The sequence below is a fragment of the Triplophysa dalaica genome, chromosome 20, assembly GCF_015846415.1.
Source record: "Triplophysa dalaica isolate WHDGS20190420 chromosome 20, ASM1584641v1, whole genome shotgun sequence".
NCBI lineage: Eukaryota > Metazoa > Chordata > Actinopteri > Cypriniformes > Nemacheilidae > Triplophysa > Triplophysa dalaica.
Window position 1 is genome coordinate 20,954,666 of NC_079561.1, and position 20,964 is coordinate 20,975,629.

The window sequence follows — 20,964 nt, forward strand, 5'->3', positions numbered from 1 at the left end:
ATTTCAGTGGTGCTCAGAAACACAGTCTTCAGTGTGTGTGTGTTGGCATACTCAGTGTTTGTTTTAAAGTTCGGATGTTTGGAATGGTTGTCGCTGGTGTTTATAGTCGAGCTGTCTGTGTGTCAAGTGTGATGAATTACATGTTAAATTCTGCCAGTGCCAGCGTGTGTGTGTGAAGATTATCTAACCGAGCACACACCAACTCCATTTATGGTCATTACAATCTCATTGTGTGTGTGTGTTTGTCTGATTCTTTGAAGTCTGACTTGCAGTTGAACGTTTTTGTCAAGTACCTAATTCAAGTTCATTTTTTTTTACCATAAACTTCCTTCTTCTATTGTTTTTATTAAACAACCCTCTAAAAATTCTGGATTATTTACAACCCAGCATTGGATCAAAAGTCAGCAAAAGGTTTATATTTGACCCTACAATGAGTTACAGTTTTTCTCAATCGTTTTGTTATATTTCTCTAAACTCAGGTAACAGCTCTAAAAACAGTTAACACAGCAAACTAAACACACATGCTGGCGAAACCGTTAAGTATTCACTGCACAATGAAACACAACATTTTATTCTAGTAATGCATTTATTAAAATGTGTGTTCTCTGTTGATTTTATAACAAATTCAGCTGAAGATACACAAAGAAATAAATGAAAATACATGTTTTTCATTAAGTTCTATAATGAGGAGTTCAGGTGTATAACAATAAGTTGTCACCCCACACAAATAAAAAAATATATATTGTGCAAATAAGTACATAGGTAAATAAAAAATAAAGTGATAAATGTACTGCATTCATTGAATCAATTATTTTATTGATCATGCCTCTCAATTACATCTGGCCAGAGAATGTCATCAACATCACAGAAAATATTTTCACGAGTCAAGCATCGTGGGAAAAAACGCCTTGAATGCTGCAACCATCCTTGACATGCTTGTGCCCCAATATCTCCACAGGCCTCTTCCATCGCTTGAAGAAGACTTACTTGGTTGTCAGGGTTGCCATCTTGTACTTTCCATCTCCAAGAGCAGAAGAATTCCTCAATTGGATTCAGGAAAGGAGAATATGGTGGAAGAAACACCATCCTGAATTGTGGGTGATTCACAAACAACTCTCGCAATTGTGGAATTGGACATTGTCCCAAACAACTACAAAATTCCTCACCATTTGCTCCTGATCACCTTGCGGAAAGAGGATTTCATTGAGGAGGTTTAAAAGATGTAGTAGCCTTGCTGTGTTGTATGGTCCCAAGACAGCAGTGTGTGCCACAACACCAGTTGTAGTAATTGCTGCACAGAGTGATGTTGCCTCCTCGTTGTCCAGGGACATTGACTGTAGCAAGATGGCCAATCACATTTCTCCCTCTTCTCCTTTTTTTTTGAAGATTGAAGCCTGCTTCATCAATATATAGGTACTCATAATGAGCTGCACTGCTATCCAACTCCAAGATTCTCTAGAGTAAAAAGAACACAAGGTAAAATATAGTAAATTTGTGTTCTACAGTAATGGCATTGATTGCAGTCAATACTACTGTGAAATTGTTGCTGAAGTTTGAGTTTACACTTTGAAGCAGCAGTATACATAGATATGCCTAAATCTTTTCACATATAGTAGCATGGAATAGTTTATGGACACATACTTAAAATTCAAGAAAAATATATCTTTGAGTTGACAGTAAAATTGCAGTAATTGGGTTGCACATACTTGAACAAACTGGAATCGCAACTCCTTCACTCTAATAGAGTTCCTCTCAAAGGGCACTTTATATACTTGCTTCATTCGGATAGCATCTCTTCTTAGAACACGGTCAATTGTGGAGAGACTGCATTGGTGGATATTGTGGACCAGTTGATTGTCCTGTGTTATTCTTTGCTGAATTTCATTGCTGAGTCAACATTGGCATGCTCTTGTTCAACTGAAAAAAGTCTTGTTCGTCCACCTGAATGTTTTCTTACTTCAATTCTGAAAAAGGTTTGGACAAGCAGGAACATTTACTGTAGAGATCTTGACCTTTGTCAAATAAGACTACATGGACTCTCATTGTAAAAGTAGAATGATATAGTTACTAACCGGTTTTCCCTCTGAAATGTAGGGATAATTGAAGCCACTGTGGATCTGTTTATATTGGGCTGAACTCTCTGGCCAGCTTCTCTCAGTGAGAGACCATGATTTATGACATGGTCAATAAGTGTGGCTCTGATTTCATTTGAAACACTTCTTCTGTTTTCTCTTTCCACTATACCATTGTCCTCCAATCTATCCATCTCTTCTACTCTTCCTACATCCTCAGCTCTTCCTCCTACATCTTCAGCTCTTCCTCCTACATCTTCAGCTCTTCCTCCTACATCTTCAGCTCTTCCTCCTACATCTTCAGCTCTTCCTCCTACATCTTCAGCTCTTCCTCCTACATCTTCAGCTCTTCCTCCTACATCTTCAGCTCTTCCTACAACATCTTCAGCTCTTCCTACAACATCTTCAGCTCTTCCTTCTACATCTTTAGCTCTTCCTACAACATCTTCAGCTCTTCCTTCTACATCTTCAGCTCTTCCTACAACATCTTCAGCTCTTCCTTCTACATCTTCAGCTCTTCCTACAACATCTTCAGCTCTTCCCCCTACATCTTCAGCTCTTCCTCCTACATCTTCAGCTCTTCCTTCTACATCTTCAGCTCTTCCTTCTACATCTTCAGCTCTTCCTTCTACATCTTCAGCTCTTCCTCCTACATCTTCAGCTCTTCCTTCTACATCTTCAGCTCTTCCTTCTACATCTTCAGCTCTTCCAACGTAAGACAGCTGTGTGAACAATTAGGAAATTGGCTTTTTCTGTGTTGAGTGGATTACTAACTCATCACAAGGTGTGCAACTGACTATTACAATTCCCAGAGTTTTGTTTGTTGTGTTTTGAAAATGGTACAAAAATCCTTGTGATCTTTGTGAAGAACAATTAAAAAGTTACAAATGTTTTTCCTGGTATATTAAAGATTTGGTTGGCTGTATAAACTGCTGTGATAAAATCAGGGATTTTTGTGCACAGTGTTTTGAGAAAATTATGCTTTTGATTTGTGATTTGTATGAAATGAAGGAGAATTTACAATCTGTTTAGGACAAGTGTACTGATCACTGTTAACTGTTTTGAGAGCTGTTACCTGAGTTTAGAGAAATGTACCAAACTGAGAAAAACTGTAAAATAAGCCAGCATAGGTTAATTTTTAACAACCCAGTGGGTTCGGTTCATCTCTGTTTGATCCAACGATTAACATTGGGTTGAAAATTTCACAACATTCTTTACAGTGAAGACTAAATGTCTTAGGTCACTTCTCTTGAGGTTTTTTTATATTGATTAAGGAAGTTTAAGATATATTGATATCTTTAGATATCTATGGAAGACCACTGTGTATTTTTACACAAAAAGTTAATAGGGAAATACGGGAATCTGTAATGAGATCTAAAGACATAATGACTTATCCTTTTTTAATTTGACAATTCAATCAGAATGGAAACACAATGCACAACATGTGGTCATTCCACTGGGGTGAGATGAAAGCAGATATCTTTATATTTAGCATATAATCTTCAATATCAGCCCTTAAAAAATCTTATATCGGTCAGCAACTAGTGACTATGTAACATCTGCATTCAACTGCGGTTGACCATTGATGCCGCCACGGTGACTGGTGTACGAGCTCTTGCGTCGAGTGCTGCTGGCTTCAGGGCATGAGTCTGCTCGTGCCACTGTGTACACACTGCTCTGTCGGTTCTGCTGGAAACGTGCCGTCTGCACCTCTAACTCCGCCTGGTAATCTGATACCTGGATGCAAGGACACCAGCGGAAGACCTGCTTGAACCCAGCGCGGAACCTGCAGCAGATAAACGATAATGCAACAGAAGCAAACGCACTAAAATGTAACGCAGTGAAAACAAATCTACTAATGCAGAAGAAACAAATGAAGTTATACAGCAGAAGCCAATGCACTAATGCAACAAAAACGTATGCACCAATGTAGCAAAACACACCAATGCAGAAGAAACAAACACAATAACACAGCAAAAACAACTGCAACAATGCACCAGAAGCAAATGCGGTAATGCAACAGAACCAATCGCAATCATGCAGCAGGAATAAACACAGTATCGTAAAATAAATAAATGCTCCAACGCAACAGAAAAGACTAATGCAAAAAAATGTAATGCAGTAGAAACAAATGAAGCAGAAACAAGCACAGTAAGGCAACACAAATGCAACAAAAATCCATTAGAGCAAACGAATGCACTAATGCTAAAAAAAATAAAAAAAAATCAGAAACAGATAAAAAGCAGTAATGCAGCATTATTATCCACTTAAACTGTTATAAAACCTGAACCTTCATGCATTTAACAGTCTGTAACAGTTCATTGAAGTACATTAACATGTGCAATTTTCATTGGGGTTCAAACCCATGACCATTGCGCTGCTCACACCGTGCTCTTCCAGTTGAACTACAGCGTGGATAAACGACTTTCAGAATGAAGAAAAAATGAAACACATTATTTGCTTCCCATGTGAAGATCTGTGGAAACACTGATGCAGATCAGTGATGCTGAGTGTATTCTCACTTAACTGTTCTAACATAACCTTGAAATATTCACCAGAAAACACAAAGTACTAAACAAAACATGACAGTCCCCCAATAAACCCATTTAATAGATCCATGCTGTGTGTGTGTTACCTGCTGTTCAGGCAGTAGTAGATGATGGGGTTGTACATTGAGGAACTCATGGAGAGCCACAGCACAGACAGATAAATCTGCTGGATCCACTTCCATTTATTAAGCTCGCGCTTCAGACCCGTCGTGATGAAATACGCGTGATATGGAAACCAACACAAGGCAAATGTCACAACCACAATCACCATCATCTTCACAACCTTAAAACACAAACATACATTTCCATTCAGCTTGCATTCACTTCCAAAGTGACCATGTAACGTGTGGCAGAACAATGTGCCTTCACTTCATAAAATGGTTCAGTTTAATGAGTCTGAAACAAAAGCTGAGAACTAAAAAAACCTAGACACAAACAGACACAAACAGAGATCTACACACACACACACACAACCAGGCAAAGTGATGAATGAACAGCTCGTGCTGACAGACTCAAGCAGTAACACATGAGAGATGAAGCTTCAGTATATCAGCACAGTTTAACTCCTGACTCTCTATAGCTATGAGCTCTTTTCTTCATCAGTGTGAACTTCTGAGCGAGCACCTTTCTCTTTGCCTGAAGATGATCCTGGAAATTTTCTGAGGAATTTCCCGGAATTTCACCCCCCCAAAGAGTGAGTCCGACCCTGGTATAAGTGACGGCCATCACAGCCAAAGGCAGAACATAAACCAGCGCTGCCACGATCACATGATACCTGAACACACACACGCAGGATAGCTTGAGTCTCATACATGTTAAGCAATTCACAAAACACACACACACCATAACAATAAGCCAAAGCTTTCCTTCTCACATGAAGGAGTTGTGCGAGGGTCTCGGCCAGGCCACGTAACACAGCGTGCGGTGTGGAATCACTCGAGTGGTGGAGTAATAACACAGAGGAAACGCCAGCGTCACGGCCAGACTCCACACCAACACAATCACACATTTGGTGGATGTTGCAGAGAGGCGGGGCTTCAGCGGGTGGATGATAGCAATGTACCTGAACGAAGAGGAAGTGACATCAGCATTAGCTGCATGGTGAGACAGGAAGTACTGGAATCACATCGAGAGATCTTAAGATTTGAGTTTCTTAAGAGAGGTGATGGAATTCTAACTCAAACACACTTTTGTGTTGTATTTCAGTTCTTATACTTTTATATGTTTCATTTATAAGATGTGTGTGTGTCACCTGTCTAAGGCGATGTGTGTGTGTGTGTGTGTGTCACCTGTCTAAGGCGATGTGTGTGTGTGTGTGTGTGTGTGTGTGTGTGTGTCACCTGTCTAAGGCGATGTGTGTGTGTGTGTGTGTGTCACCTGTCTAAGGCGATGTGTGTGTGTGTGTGTGTCACCTGTCTAAGGCGATGTGTGTGTGTGTGTGTGTGTGTGTCACCTGTCTAAGGCGATGTGTGTGTGTGTGTGTGTGTCACCTGTCTAAGGCGATGTGTGTGTGTGTGTGTGTGTGTCACCTGTCTAAGGCGATGTGTGTGTGTGTGTGTGTGTGTCACCTGTCTAAGGCGATGTGTGTGTGTGTGTGTGTGTCACCTGTCTAAGGCGATGTGTGTGTGTGTGTGTGTGTGTCACCTGTCTAAGGCGATGTGTGTGTGTGTGTGTGTGTGTGTCACCTGTCTAAGGCGATGTGTGTGTCACCTGTCTAAGGCGATGTGTGTGTGTGTGTGTGTGTGTCACCTGTCTAAGGCGATGTGTGTGTGTGTGTGTGTGTCACCTGTCTAAGGCTATGTGTGTGTGTGTGTGTCACCTGTCTAAGGCGATGTGTGTGTGTGTGTGTGTGTGTGTGTCACCTGTCTAAGGCGATGTGTGTGTGTCACCTGTCACCTGTCTAAGGCGATATGTGTGTGTGTGTGTGTGTGTCACCTGTTTAAGGCGATATGTGTGTATGTGTGTGTGTCACCTGTTTAAGGCGATGTGTGTGTGTGTGTGTGTGTGTCACCTGTCTAAGGCGATGTGTGTGTGTGTGTGTCACCTGTCTAAGGCGATATGTGTGTGTGTGTGTGTGTGTGTCACCTGTCACCTGTCTAAGGCGATGTGTGTGTGTGTGTGTGTCACCTGTCTAAGGCGATGTGTGTGTGTGTCACCTGTCTAAGGCGATGTGTGTGTGTGTCGCACGGCGACTGGTACTTTGGAGATGCGTATTGCCGCTTCCAAAACTTCTACCCGGTGGCTGCGGTGTTCGCGAGCATCTACTCGATGAGCGCCATCGCCTTAGACAGGTGACACACACACACACACACACACACACAAACACATCGCCTTAGACAGGTGACACACACACACACACACACATCGCCTTAGACAGGTGACACACACACACACACACACACACACACATCGCCTTAGACAGGTGACACACACACACACACACACACACATCGCCTTAGACAGGTGACACACACACACACACACATCGCCTTAGACAGGTGACACACAAACACACACACACACACACATCGCCTTAGACAGGTGACACACACACACACACACACACATCGCCTTAGACAGGTGACAGGTGACACACACACACACACACACATATCGCCTTAGACAGGTGACACACACACACACATCGCCTTAGACAGGTGACAGGTGACACACACACACACACACACACACATATCGCCTTAGACAGGTGACACACACACACACACACACACACACACATCGCCTTAGACAGGTGACACACACACACACACACACACACATCGCCTTAGACAGGTGACACACACACACACACACACACACACACATCGCCTTAGACAGGTGACACACACACACACACACACCTGTCACCTGTCTAAGGCGATGTGTGTGTGTGTGTGTCACCTGTCTAAGGCGATGTGTGTGTGTGTGTGTCACCTGTCTAAGGCGATATGTGTGTGTGTGTGTGTGTGTGTGTGTCACCTGTCACCTGTCTAAGGCGATATGTGTGTGTGTGTGTGTGTGTGTGTGTGTGTCACCTGTCACCTGTCTAAGGCGATGTGTGTGTGTGTGTGTCACCTGTCTAAGGCGATGTGTGTGTGTGTGTGTGTGTGTGTGTCACCTGTCTAAGGCGATGTGTGTGTGTGTGTGTGTGTGTCACCTGTCTAAGGCGATGTGTGTGTGTGTGTGTGTCACCTGTCTAAGGCGATGTGTGTGTGTGTGTGTGTGTGTGTGTGTGTGTGTCACCTGTCTAAGGCGATGTGTGTGTGTGTCACCTGTCTAAGGCGATGTGTGTGTGTGTGTGTGTGTGTGTGTGTGTCACCTGTCTAAGGCGATGTGTGTGTGTGTGTGTCACCTGTCTAAGGCGATGTGTGTGTGTGTGTGTGTGTGTGTGTCACCTGTCTAAGGCGATGTGTGTGTGTGTGTGTGTGTGTGTGTGTGTCACCTGTCTAAGGCGATGTGTGTGTGTGTGTGTCACCTGTCTAAGGCGATGTGTGTGTGTGTGTGTGTGTGTGTCACCTGTCTAAGGCGATGTGTGTGTGTGTCACCTGTCTAAGGCGATGTGTGTGTGTGTGTGTGTGTGTGTGTGTGTGTCACCTGTCTAAGGCGATGTGTGTGTGTGTGTGTGTGTGTGTGTCACCTGTCTAAGGCGATGTGTGTGTGTGTGTGTGTGTCACCTGTCTAAGGCGATGTGTGTGTGTGTGTGTGTCACCTGTCTAAGGCGATGTGTGTGTGTGTGTGTGTGTGTGTCACCTGTCTAAGGCGATGTGTGTGTGTGTGTGTGTGTCACCTGTCTAAGGCGATGTGTGTGTCACCTGTCTAAGGCGATGTGTGTGTGTGTGTGTGTGTCACCTGTCTAAGGCGATGTGTGTGTGTGTGTGTGTGTGTGTGTCACCTGTCTAAGGCTATGTGTATGTGTGTGTGTCACCTGTTTAAGGCGATGTGTGTGTGTGTGTGTGTGTGTCACCTGTCTAAGGCGATGTGTGTGTGTGTGTGTCACCTGTCTAAGGCGATATGTGTGTGTGTGTGTGTGTGTGTCACCTGTCACCTGTCTAAGGCGATGTGTGTGTGTGTGTGTGTCACCTGTCTAAGGCGATGTGTGTGTGTGTCACCTGTCTAAGGCGATGTGTGTGTGTGTCGCACGGCGACTGGTACTTTGGAGATGCGTATTGCCGCTTCCAAAACTTCTACCCGGTGGCTGCGGTGTTCGCGAGCATCTACTCGATGAGCGCCATCGCCTTAGACAGGTGACACACACACACACACACACACACACAAACACATCGCCTTAGACAGGTGACACACACACACACACACACATCGCCTTAGACAGGTGACACACACACACACACACACACACACACATCGCCTTAGACAGGTGACACACACACACACACACACACACATCGCCTTAGACAGGTGACACACACACACACACACATCGCCTTAGACAGGTGACACACAAACACACACACACACACACATCGCCTTAGACAGGTGACACACACACACACACACACACATCGCCTTAGACAGGTGACAGGTGACACACACACACACACACACACACATATCGCCTTAGACAGGTGACACACACACACACATCGCCTTAGACAGGTGACAGGTGACACACACACACACACACACACACATATCGCCTTAGACAGGTGACACACACACACACACACACACACACACATCGCCTTAGACAGGTGACACACACACACACACACACACACATCGCCTTAGACAGGTGACACACACACACACACACACACACACACATCGCCTTAGACAGGTGACACACACACACACACACACCTGTCACCTGTCTAAGGCGATGTGTGTGTGTGTGTGTCACCTGTCTAAGGCGATGTGTGTGTGTGTGTGTCACCTGTCTAAGGCGATATGTGTGTGTGTGTGTGTGTGTGTGTGTCACCTGTCACCTGTCTAAGGCGATATGTGTGTGTGTGTGTGTGTGTGTGTGTGTCACCTGTCACCTGTCTAAGGCGATGTGTGTGTGTGTGTGTCACCTGTCTAAGGCGATGTGTGTGTGTGTGTGTGTGTGTGTGTCACCTGTCTAAGGCGATGTGTGTGTGTGTGTGTGTGTGTCACCTGTCTAAGGCGATGTGTGTGTGTGTGTGTGTCACCTGTCTAAGGCGATGTGTGTGTGTGTGTGTGTGTGTGTGTGTGTGTCACCTGTCTAAGGCGATGTGTGTGTGTGTCACCTGTCTAAGGCGATGTGTGTGTGTGTGTGTGTGTGTGTGTGTGTCACCTGTCTAAGGCGATGTGTGTGTGTGTGTGTCACCTGTCTAAGGCGATGTGTGTGTGTGTGTGTGTGTGTGTGTCACCTGTCTAAGGCGATGTGTGTGTGTGTGTGTGTGTGTGTGTGTGTCACCTGTCTAAGGCGATGTGTGTGTGTGTGTGTCACCTGTCTAAGGCGATGTGTGTGTGTGTGTGTGTGTGTGTCACCTGTCTAAGGCGATGTGTGTGTGTGTCACCTGTCTAAGGCGATGTGTGTGTGTGTGTGTGTGTGTGTGTGTGTCACCTGTCTAAGGCGATGTGTGTGTGTGTGTGTGTGTGTGTCACCTGTCTAAGGCGATGTGTGTGTGTGTGTGTGTGTCACCTGTCTAAGGCGATGTGTGTGTGTGTGTGTGTCACCTGTCTAAGGCGATGTGTGTGTGTGTGTGTGTGTGTGTCACCTGTCTAAGGCGATGTGTGTGTGTGTGTGTGTGTCACCTGTCTAAGGCGATGTGTGTGTCACCTGTCTAAGGCGATGTGTGTGTGTGTGTGTGTGTCACCTGTCTAAGGCGATGTGTGTGTGTGTGTGTGTGTGTGTGTCACCTGTCTAAGGCTATGTGTGTGTGTGTGTGTCACCTGTCTAAGGCGATGTGTGTGTGTGTGTGTGTGTGTGTGTGTGTCACCTGTCTAAGGCGATGTGTGTGTGTCACCTGTCTAAGGCGATATGTGTGTGTGTGTCACCTGTCACCTGTCTAAGGCGATATGTGTGTGTGTGTGTGTCACCTGTTTAAGGCGATATGTGTGTATGTGTGTGTGTGTCACCTGTTTAAGGCGATGTGTGTGTGTGTGTGTGTGTGTGTGTGTGTCACCTGTCTAAGGCGATGTGTGTGTGTGTGTGTCACCTGTCTAAGGCGATGTGTGTGTGTGTGTGTGTCACCTGTCTAAGGCGATATGTGTGTGTGTGTGTGTGTGTGTGTGTGTGTGTCACCTGTCACCTGTCTAAGGCGATGTGTGTGTGTGTGTGTGTCACCTGTCTAAGGCGATGTGTGTGTGTGTCACCTGTCTCAGGCGATGTGTGTGTGTGTGTGTCACCTGTCTAACGCGATGTGTGTGTGTGTGTGTGTGTGTGTCACCTGTCTAAGGCGATGTGTGTGTGTGTGTGTGTGTCACCTGTCTAAGGCGATGTGTGTGTGTGTGTGTCACCTGTCTAAGGCGATGTGTGTGTGTGTGTCACCTGTCTAAGGCGATATGTGTGTGTGTGTGTGTGTGTCACCTGTCACCTGTCTAAGGCGATGTGTGTGTGTGTGTGTCACCTGTCTAAGGCGATATGTGTGTGTGTGTGTGTGTGTGTGTGTGTGTGTGTCACCTGTCACCTGTCTAAGGCGATGTGTGTGTGTGTGTGTCACCTGTCTAAGGCGATGTGTGTGTGTGTGTGTGTGTGTGTGTGTGTCACCTGTCTAAGGCGATGTGTGTGTGTGTGTGTGTGTGTGTGTGTGTGTCACCTGTCTAAGGCGATGTGTGTGTGTGTGTGTGTGTCACCTGTCTAAGGCGATGTGTGTGTGTGTGTGTGTGTGTGTGTGTGTCACCTGTCTAAGGCGATGTGTGTGTGTGTCACCTGTCTAAGGCGATGTGTGTGTGTGTGTGTGTGTGTGTCACCTGTCTAAGGCGATGTGTGTGTGTGTGTGTCACCTGTCTAAGGCGATGTGTGTGTGTGTGTGTGTGTGTGTGTCACCTGTCTAAGGCGATGTGTGTGTGTGGGTGTGTGTGTCACCTGTCTAAGGCGATGTGTGTGTGTGTGTGTGTGTGTGTGTGTGTGTCACCTGTCTAAGGCGATGTGTGTGTGTGTGTGTGTGTGTGTGTGTGTGTGTCACCTGTCTAAGGCGATGTGTGTGTGTGTGTGTGTGTGTGTGTGTGTCACCTGTCTAAGGCGATGTGTGTGTGTGTGTGTGTGTGTGTGTCACCTGTCTAAGGCGATGTGTGTGTGTGTGTGTGTGTGTGTGTGTCACCTGTCTAAGGCGATGTGTGTGTGTGTGTGTGTGTGTGTGTGTGTGTGTGTGTGTCACCTGTCTAAGGCGATATGTGTGTGTGTGTGTGTGTGTGTGTCACCTGTCACCTGTCTAAGGCGATGTGTGTGTGTGTGTGTGTCACCTGTCTAAGGCGATATGTGTGTGTGTGTGTGTGTGTCACCTGTCACCTGTCTAAGGCGATGTGTGTGTGTGTGTGTGTGTGTCACCTGTCTAAGGCGATGTGTGTGTGTGTGTGTGTGTGTGTGTGTGTCACCTGTCTAAGGCGATGTGTGTGTGTGTGTGTGTGTGTCACCTGTCTAAGGCGATGTGTGTGTGTGTGTGTGTGTGTGTGTGTGTGTGTGTGTGTCACCTGTCTAAGGCGATGTGTGTGTGTGTGTGTGTGTGTGTGTGTGTCACCTGTCTAAGGCGATGTGTGTGTGTGTGTGTGTGTGTGTGTGTGTGTGTGTGTCACCTGTCTAAGGCGATGGCGCTCATCGAGTAGATGCTCGCGAACACCGCAGCCACCGGGTAGAAGTTTTGGAAGCGGCAATACGCATCTCCAAAGTACCAGTCGCCGTGCGCCGCGTACACGAAGTTCACGAGCGCGTTGAGAGCGGCCACGGACACGTCCGACACCGCCAGATTAAGCAGAAAGTAGTTGGTGACCGTTCTCATCCGCTTGTGTGCGACAATGATCCAGATAACGATCAGGTTTCCCGTCACGGCCACGAGCAGAACCAACGCGTACGCGAGCGACCAGAGCGCCACGCGCCACGGAGGCTGCGCGAACCTGTTGGTGGAGTTTGAAACATTATTTGATGAGGACATTACTGTCTGTCTGTATGTCTGTCTGTCTGTCTGCACACCGGAGCAGTTGCATGTGCGCATGTAAAGTGTGTTCACTGTGCCTAAATAAGTGACACCCATCTACTAACCCCCTCCCCCGCCCCCAACTAACGCCAGACAGAGTCAATAAATCACGTGAAGAAGAGTAAGATTATCAGGTAACGACTGACCCGATTTCTACCTTTTAAAATATATATAGAACAGATTTAAACATATTCATGAAAAAATAAAAAAATCGAATAATACAAACTTTTATTATATAAAAACGTTATATTTGTTGATTGTTCATCTAAAAATGAACACGGATGAATTATTCCCCTCACGTGTTTGTAAATCTGCATGCGAGTATTTCTTCATTGGAAAACAACAGATGATATTTTGAGAAATGTCTCTGTGATTTTGTGGAAGTCCACGGTGTTCAGTGTTGGTTAATGCTCCGCATCGTTAAAAAAATATTTTGTGTTCTGAAGATGAAACTTTAAAATAAGGGTTAAAATGACAGGAGGAATAAATGATTTTTATAGTAGGGTTATGATCGGTTTAACACATGTAATACGTGGGGATTATTATTTCATATAGGTAAACATGTGTGAATATTAAATATTGTCTCCACTCTCAGTTATGATTTCCGTCCTTTTCCTCCGTCTTCCATTGAAAGAACAGAGGCGGTGTCTCCCTCTTCTGACGAACAGGTGTAAGAAAGAAAGAACGATTGTAATGTATAGAAATCTTTAATGTGCATTTATAAAGAAATGACAGAAACTGTTTTTACATTCCATTAAAGTATATCAGGTTCAGATTTACTGCTTTATGTGCACAAAATCTGTAGAAAAATATTCTTAAAAAAAATAAACAAACAAGGAATGTTGCACTAAAGTGTAGAGTCAACACACACGCACACGCATAGGCGTAAATCCCGGGGGGGACGGAGGGGACATGTCCCCCTCTATCCGAGAGTTGTCCCCTCCTCGATCAATTAAGTTCGCTATTGTCATAAATATATTGGTGTTAATCTAATCTAATTGTGTAATGAGTAGAAAATACAAAAGCAAAAATGCGTTTTAAATTTAGAAACTGTTGAGTTCCCCCTGCCTCTCACAATGGTTTGGCCCAATGCCTGCTATCCACGTTAATCTCACCTGCGCATTGCGCAACACATTCAGTCAGGTATGAACAGTGTTGCCAGGTACGCGGTTTTCCCGCACAATTGGGCTATTTTGAGAATGCAAGTGCGGGAAAAATTATGGAGCCGCAGGTTGCGGATTTTTGGGCTACTTTCATAATGTTCCGCGGCCGCCAAAATGTTTATTTATATTCTAAGGATAAATGTTTATTGATGAGTTTCTTAATGTATATTCACACTCCGAATGAATACCTGCCAACTCAAGGACCGGCCCGGTCTTAAAAGTGTGGAGAACGAGTCTGACATGCAGGCTACAGTACATGGAGGGACGCGGGAGCTCAGCTCAACCAAAGAGGAAAAATTAGCGGTGGTATTAGACACAGTACATCCGAATTATGTTTTTAACAATCTTTCATCAGGTGAATGTCACGTTGCACAATGAAAGAAATCACTCGTGAGTGTACAACACTTGATTCTTCCGGCTGCCAAATATCACGTTTGATCAGCGCTATACGCAGTCTAGAACAACTAAATCATTGACGCGCTTTAACAGATTTTACATTACGCAATGAATGTATCCATGTTTATTTCTTAACCAAGTTTCTGCATGTCTTACGAAGAGAAAACATGTTTCTCGTCCATTTACGTGCACGTGGGATATTTTTAAAGGGACACTCCACCCAAAAATGAAAATTCTGTTATGAAACTACTTGTATCTAAACCTGTATAAATGTATTTGATCGGTTGAACACAACGATATTTGCTAGAATGTTAGCTGCTGCAAATTCTTTGGCATCATTGACTACCATAGCAGGAAAAAATAAATGGTAGTTAAACGTGACCCAGATTTGTTTGCTTTCCTAAATATCCTAAAACTTATTTTGTATTCAACAGAACAAAACAATATATACAATACATAGGAAACCATTCAGATAAAAAATATGCCAATAGAAACGTCTTCAGGCAGTTGTAAACTTTGATTTGAAAGAGGGAAAAAATTGGGCTAGTTTTTATTCCTTTTCGGCGGGTTTTGAGGGGTTATTGGGCTGGAAATATTTCTCGGACCTGGCAACCCTGGGTATGAACTCAGTCCATCAGTGGTTGTTGAACTCCAGTAAGAAGGATATTTTATTCACTTTAAATGAAGTGATTCTCTTTAATGTAGTTCATGCTGATTCATTAATAAATTAGTTGTTTCAAAAAAATGCTGATTAACGATGTATTTTCCATGAATCTGCTATGTTAGCGATTAAAACGTTACTTAGCTAGTTAACGTTAGCTTGTTACATAGGACGTCACACACTGCAACTAACACACCGAAGCCGTTTCTCATTCATTGTTATATTTTAAGCGACCTGTCATGATGTGAACATTAACCGCCACACTTAGCCACCGATCCCGCCATTCAAGTCACACAGCCGCGAACATACCGGTTACAGTTTTGTGATGTTGGCACTTTATCTATCGTCTACTAAAGGTGCTCAGCTTTCATTCAGTGAGAGAGGATCGTTTTCTCAGCATCTATTGTGTTCAGTATGTGCGCGAAGGATAAGATAAACATTCAGTTTACTGAATCTCGGGCGATTCATCAACGACTACAACACAGAATTGAAGTTTGTTTGGGTACACGAACATGAACAAAGTTTGTTGGCGGAGCCAGCTGAAAGTAACAACCACTCAATAATGTCGATGTACGTTTACTTTGTGAAACAATGTTACAGTATAAACCAGGATAACATTTTAAAAGTGTTTAAAAAGTGACTCAATGTCAACATGTAGTATCATGGGTAGTTCCTGTCTTCACAACAAAGACAAAAAATATATATAAATGGAAAAAATCTTTATTGTTCACAATTTCAATTCAGTTATAATATGACTGCAAGTCTGCACGAAACACCTATAAACCTGATGCATATTGTCGCTTGGTGTCGTAGTAAATACAATTTTGACTGTGTTATTTATGTCCCCTTCAAAAATTGCTCTTGAGAAATTTTATATGTATTGTCCCCCCCACTATTAAATCGAGATTTACGCCCATGCGCACACGTACACCCACACACTCATTTTATGTAAAAAAAAAAGAATAACACAATGAAAGAAACAGGTGTCAAGAGCACAAGATTTACATTAGCAACACAATCTGAAAGGAAGGTTTTTTCAGCTGTGTCTTGCTTTTACAGCAGGTTGAACCCATCCAGCATCCTTTTCTTCTGTCAGCTTAGACTCTAGATGTGATGGAGTGAGAATGTGAAATGCTCACAAACTTGTTATTGTTACTGCTGTTGCATTACAATGCTGCAGTCGCAGGATCTTTGAAACAGGTCTGATACATACGCACACACGCGCGCGCAGCTGAACTCTGAATGAGTTCAACAACAGAGTCATAGACGCAAGCAAACAGCTACAGTAACAGGGTGTAACCGCACGCTCACAACACACATCAGCATGAAGTGCTCTAGTTCCACTGCTCTTCATTTCTTTTGTTCACAAAGACATTTCTCCTTGCCAACGTGCTTATGTGTGTGTGGGGGGGCTTGACCTACAGCAGGTGAAATGTACGAAGGTAAATCTGTCTCTCGATCCACTCGGTGAAATGAGTGATGTTGGCGTAGACGCCGGGGCCCAGGACCTTAGAGAAACACACAGAGCCCCAGGAGGTCAAACCGTAGAGAAACCAGCGTCCATCGTCTTCCTCACAGACCAACGGTCCTCCACTGTCACCCTGGACACACACACACACAGTTTGAGCACACACACATATGGCACAAGGTCACTGTGAGGACACCACCAGCTCACCATGCACGAGTCGATGGTTCCCGCCTCGTATCCGGCACACAGCATCCGTGATGTGATGGTCTTCATGTCAAAGTAAGACTGACACTGTGAGACGGAGATGATGCGCACCTCACCCTCTTGTAGCTTAAAGGGCACTGAAACACAGTGAACAAAGACAACACATGTACATGTCGCCTGATGTTACCACGTTACCTAAGGCATCCGTAAGCATCGTATCCATCCATGAACACAACCTCTTCTTACGATTACAAAAACAAACCCTGGTCTTACTACAGAAACCATGATGTTTGTTTATCAATCTAGTAGACACTTCTATTCAACACTGACGCTCACATGAGAGGCCATGAACCGTTGCATCAATGAGCAATAATAAGTGTCAGAGGTGGTGTTATGTTCTTACAGCTGCTGTACAGTATGATGTCACACTCACTTCTGTTCCCCACGTGACCCCAGCCTGTTATGTGGCAGTATTTGTCGGGTTTGGGCAGCTGATCGCGGTCGGGTAGACAGATGGGTCGCACGTAACTGGTCACTTCCACCTCGGACTCCAGCTCCAACACACTGATGTCGTAGTCCACAACCGCCCGGTTGTATCTCGAGTGAACGATGATGCTCTTCACTTGGCGTGTTTGCATGTATGGAGAAGGGTGATCCAGATTATTAATCCCAAGAACAACTTTCCACACGTCTGCACTCTCCCGTCTGGACACACACCATAACAGTAGACATTAGATGTGCCGTCATACCTCACTTTTCTGCTCATGGGTATTTGTTACAGTAAACCTGAATGTTTCCATGATGCTCACTTCACTTCTGTGTGTCTGTTTACGAGTGTGATGTCTGGTGTGTGAGTGTCTGGTGTGTGAGTGTCTGGTGTGTGAGTGTCTGGTGTGTGATGTCTGGTGTGTGAGTGTCTGGTGTGTGAGTGTCTCTTGTGTGAGTGTCTCTTGTGTGAGTGTCTCTTGTGTGAGTGTCTCGTGTGTGAGTGTCTGGTGTGTGAGTGTCTGGTGTGTGAGTGTCTGGTGTGTGAGTGTCTGGTGTGTGAGAGTCTGGTGTGTGAGTGTCTGGTGTGTGAGTGTCTGGTGTGTGAGTGTCTGGTGTGTGAGAGTCTGGTGTGTGAGTGTCTGGTGTGTGAGTGTCTGGTGTGTGAGTGTCTGGTGTGTGAGTGTCTGGTGTGTGAGTGTCTGGTGTGTGAGTGTCTGGTGTGTGAGTGTCTGGTGTGTGAGTGTCTGGTGTGTGAGTGTCTGGTGTGTGAGTGTCTGGTGTGTGAGTGTCTGGTGTGTGAGTGTCTGGTGTGTGAGTGTCTGGTGTGTGAGTGTCTGGTGTGTGAGTGTCTGGTCTGTGAGTGTCTGGTGTGTGAGTGTCTCGTGTGTGAGTGTCTCGTGTGTGAGTGTCTGGTGTGTGAGTGTCTCGTGTGTGAGTGTCTGGTGTGTGAGTGTCTGGTGTGTGAGTGTCTGGTGTGTGAGTGTCTCGTGTGTGAGTGTCTCGTGTGTGAGTGTCTCGTCTGTGAGTGTCTCGTCTGTGAGTGTCTGGTGTGTTAGTGTCTGGTGTGTGAGTGTCTGGTGTGTGAGTGTCTGGTGTGTGAGTGTCTCGTGTGTGAGTGTCTGGTGTGTGAGTGTCTGGTCTGTGAGTGTCTGGTCTGTGAGTGTCTGGTCTGTGAGTGTCTGGTGTGTGAGTGTCTGGTCTGTTAGTGTCTGGTGTGTTAGTGTCTGGTGTGTGAGTGTCTGGTGTGTGAGTGTCTGGTGTGTGAGTGTCTGGTGTGTGAGTGTCTGGTGTGTGAGTGTCTCGTGTGTGAGTGTCTCGTGTGTGAGTGTCTGGTGTGTGAGTGTCTGGTGTGTGAGTGTCTCGTGTGTGAGTGTCTGGTGTGTGAGTGTCTGGTGTGTGAGTGTCTGGTGTGTGAGTGTCTGGTGTGTGAGTGTCTGGTGTGTGAGTGTCTCGTGTGTGAGTGTCTCGTGTGTGAGTGTCTCGTGTGTGAGTGTCTGGTGTGTGAGTGTCTGGTGTGTGAGTGTCTCGTGTGTGAGTGTCTGGTCTGTGAGTGTCTGGTGTGTTAGTGTCTGGTGTGTGAGTGTCTGGTGTGTGAGTGTCTGGTCTGTGAGTGTCTGGTGTGTTAGTGTCTGGTGTGTGAGTGTCTCGTGTGTGAGTGTCTGGTCTGTGAGTGTCTCGTGTGTGAGTGTCTCGTGTGTGAGTGTCTCGTGTGTGAGTGTCTGGTGTGTGAGTGTCTGGTGTGTGAGTGTCTCGTGTGTGAGTGTCTGGTCTGTGAGTGTCTGGTGTGTTAGTGTCTGGTGTGTGAGTGTCTTGTGTGTGAGTGTCTCGTGTGTGAGTGTCTGGTGTGTTAGTGTCTGGTGTGTGAGTGTCTGGTGTGTGAGTGTCTGGTGTGTGAGTGTCTCGTGTGTGAGTGTCTGGTGTGTGAGTGTCTGGTGTGTGAGTGTCTGGTGTGTGAGTGTCTCGTGTGTGAGTGTCTCGTGTGTGAGTGTCTTTTGTGTGAGTGTCTGGTGTGTGAGTGTCTGGTGTGTGAGTGTCTGGTGTGTGAGTGTCTGGTGTGTGAGTGTCTGGTGTGTGAGTGTCTGGTGTGTGAGTGTCTGGTGTGTGAGTGTCTGGTGTGTGAGTGTCTGGTGTGTGAGTGTCTGGTGTGTGAGTGTCTGGTGTGTGAGTGTCTCGTGTGTGAGTGTCTCGTGTGTGAGTGTCTCGTGTGTGTTCCTCACCCTTCGAAGCAGTGCGCTACAGTTAGGGCCCATTTACGGCCAATGAGCACACAGCCACAGATGTGGCCGCTGGGGTCACTCTGAAGAGAGCATTGCCATGGCCAACGCCCTGGGCGACTTGTACGCCCTCCCAGAATCCTCTTCACCATTCGAGCTGCAGGGCGACGCCCACAGTCTGAAGCGATAGAGTTATAAAGACAAATGCAGAAAGAACGAGACAGAACCTCTTCTGTGTGTCACACTTTCTTACCGTGTTTAGGGCACTTTAGCGAGACCCTCATGTGTGATGGACAACTGTGCCTGAACATGATGAAGATGATGTTTATGGGCATAAACTAACCAACCCCCCCCCTCCCCGCACACACACAAACACACACACAAACCCTCTCTTTCCTAGTAGGCCCTGAAGGGGAGACGTGTCATGTTGACTCCAGTCTGGGTGGACGTGCAGCCAGCGTCTGCGTATCACAGAAAGAGACTCAGCCTCAACTGCCTGTGTGGAAAGAGAGGAACTACACGCACACAAACACACACACACACACACACAAACACAGTAATTCCTTTAGTCGAGTATTGTTTGTGTTGAGAGGAATGGATCCAGCTGCATGATTCTGTTGTTTTGTTTGCACAACTCAATACTTTTGAGCAAATTTTAGTAAAAGTCTCCAAATCCCGTTAAAAGTCCAAAGGGAAGACACACCTCGTCTCTGGAACGACCAGATACTGTAAATCAGATCCTGTACTTCTTTAGATCATCTTAAAAGTCTCTAATAGGACATTCACTTAGCCGGGTGTTAGGTGTCAGATAGTCTATATCTGATAGTCTCATATCTCACTGCTTGCCATGTTTTCTGTTTATTGTGTTTTTGTTTTTCTGTTACTTTGCTGTTTATTGGAAAGTACTTTGGTCAACTTGAGTTGTTTAAAATGTGCTATATAAATAACTAAATTAAACATGGCTGAGGGAGAAGTTAGAACACGCTCTGCTGTACCCGGCCAGACTGAGGATTATTCTGAATGGTAAGGCAAGAGATTTCACAGACCAGAAGAAGGAGTTGGGTGTACAGACACTGTGGAGTAATCTTAGACAGTTTGTCCTTTATAATTTGAACCCCATAATGGTGTATTTACAGTCCTCTCTCCAATCACAGAAGAGGATATGTCATAATAACCAGCCCAATGTTACAAACCTTCTTTTTTTCTTCGCGATGGGTTACTTTTGTACTTCTGGACTAAGGTCTTAATCTGTTTAAAGATGAACATGTTTTGAAGAGGAATAGCCTTATTCTTAGTTTTTTTTTTTTGTCAAACTTCAAACTTATTTGAGGCTATACATGACAAGTAAAGAGATAAGAGATATGTTATGCTTAAAGGGTCCATTCAGGGCCATGAAATCTCTGTTGAATATCTCGCTCACCCAGAAGATTTCTTTACTCATGCATTTTTGGAATTCCTGAAGCTGAACAGTGAAAATGTTATAGTGGGAGGAGATTTTAATATTTTGAATCATGATATGGATACATTCCACAACAAAATGTCTCCACTCTCCCCACTAGCGAAATCCTTAAAGGCAATCTGTAAAGACTTTGGTTTGGTGGATGTTTGGAGATTTTTGCACCCCTTGGACAAGGA

The 20,964-nt window shown here is 45.0% G+C and overlaps 3 protein-coding genes across 4 annotated transcripts in view; 1 reads left to right on the plus strand and 2 right to left on the minus strand.

The window, feature by feature from the left end:
* The first annotated feature begins 1,726 nt into the window (after positions 1–1,726).
* LOC130409824 (mucin-7-like) lies at positions 1,727–3,302 on the plus strand. The gene has a single exon (XM_056734051.1). The coding sequence runs from the start codon at positions 2,175–2,177 to the stop codon at positions 2,787–2,789; it is 615 nt and encodes a 204-aa protein (XP_056590029.1). The 5' UTR covers positions 1,727–2,174; the 3' UTR covers positions 2,790–3,302.
* A 153-nt stretch (positions 3,303–3,455) lies between these two features.
* Positions 3,456–12,804, minus strand: LOC130409249 (neuromedin-K receptor). Its single transcript, XM_056733112.1, has 5 exons — positions 12,338–12,804; positions 5,496–5,684; positions 5,246–5,396; positions 4,708–4,904; positions 3,456–3,858 (listed from the first exon to the last, which is right to left on the minus strand). The coding sequence occupies exons 1-5, from the start codon at positions 12,790–12,792 to the stop codon at positions 3,621–3,623; spliced, it is 1,230 nt and encodes a 409-aa protein (XP_056589090.1). The 5' UTR covers positions 12,793–12,804; the 3' UTR covers positions 3,456–3,620.
* A 2,855-nt stretch (positions 12,805–15,659) lies between these two features.
* corin (corin, serine peptidase) overlaps positions 15,660–20,964 on the minus strand; it is a 50,464-nt gene continuing 45,159 nt past the window's right edge. For both annotated transcript variants that reach the window (XM_056733336.1, XM_056733335.1), the window contains 6 exons: positions 19,716–19,844; positions 19,583–19,632; positions 19,333–19,507; positions 17,061–17,332; positions 16,631–16,764; positions 15,660–16,556 (listed from right to left, as the gene is read on the minus strand). In XM_056733336.1, coding sequence (XP_056589314.1) covers positions 16,374–16,556; positions 16,631–16,764; positions 17,061–17,332; positions 19,333–19,507; positions 19,583–19,632; positions 19,716–19,844 — 943 coding nt within the window. In that variant the 3' untranslated portion in view covers positions 15,660–16,373. The remainder of the gene's footprint in view (positions 16,557–16,630; positions 16,765–17,060; positions 17,333–19,332; positions 19,508–19,582; positions 19,633–19,715; positions 19,845–20,964) is intronic.

Excerpts from the sequence above, each read along its gene's own strand:
- LOC130409249 (XM_056733112.1), bottom strand. The coding sequence starts at position 12,792 with ATGGGTGTCACTTATTTAGGCACAGTGAACACACTTTACATGCGCACA. Across the intron at positions 5,685-12,337 it reads AGCGCCATCGCCTTAGACAG|GTACATTGCTATCATCCACC; the intron begins GTGACACACACA and ends CTCTTCGTTCAG. Across the intron at positions 5,397-5,495 it reads CCCTCGCACAACTCCTTCAT|GTATCATGTGATCGTGGCAG; the intron begins GTGAGAAGGAAA and ends GTGTGTGTTCAG.
- LOC130409824 (XM_056734051.1), top strand. The coding sequence starts at position 2,175 with ATGACATGGTCAATAAGTGTGGCTCTGATTTCATTTGAAACACTTCTT.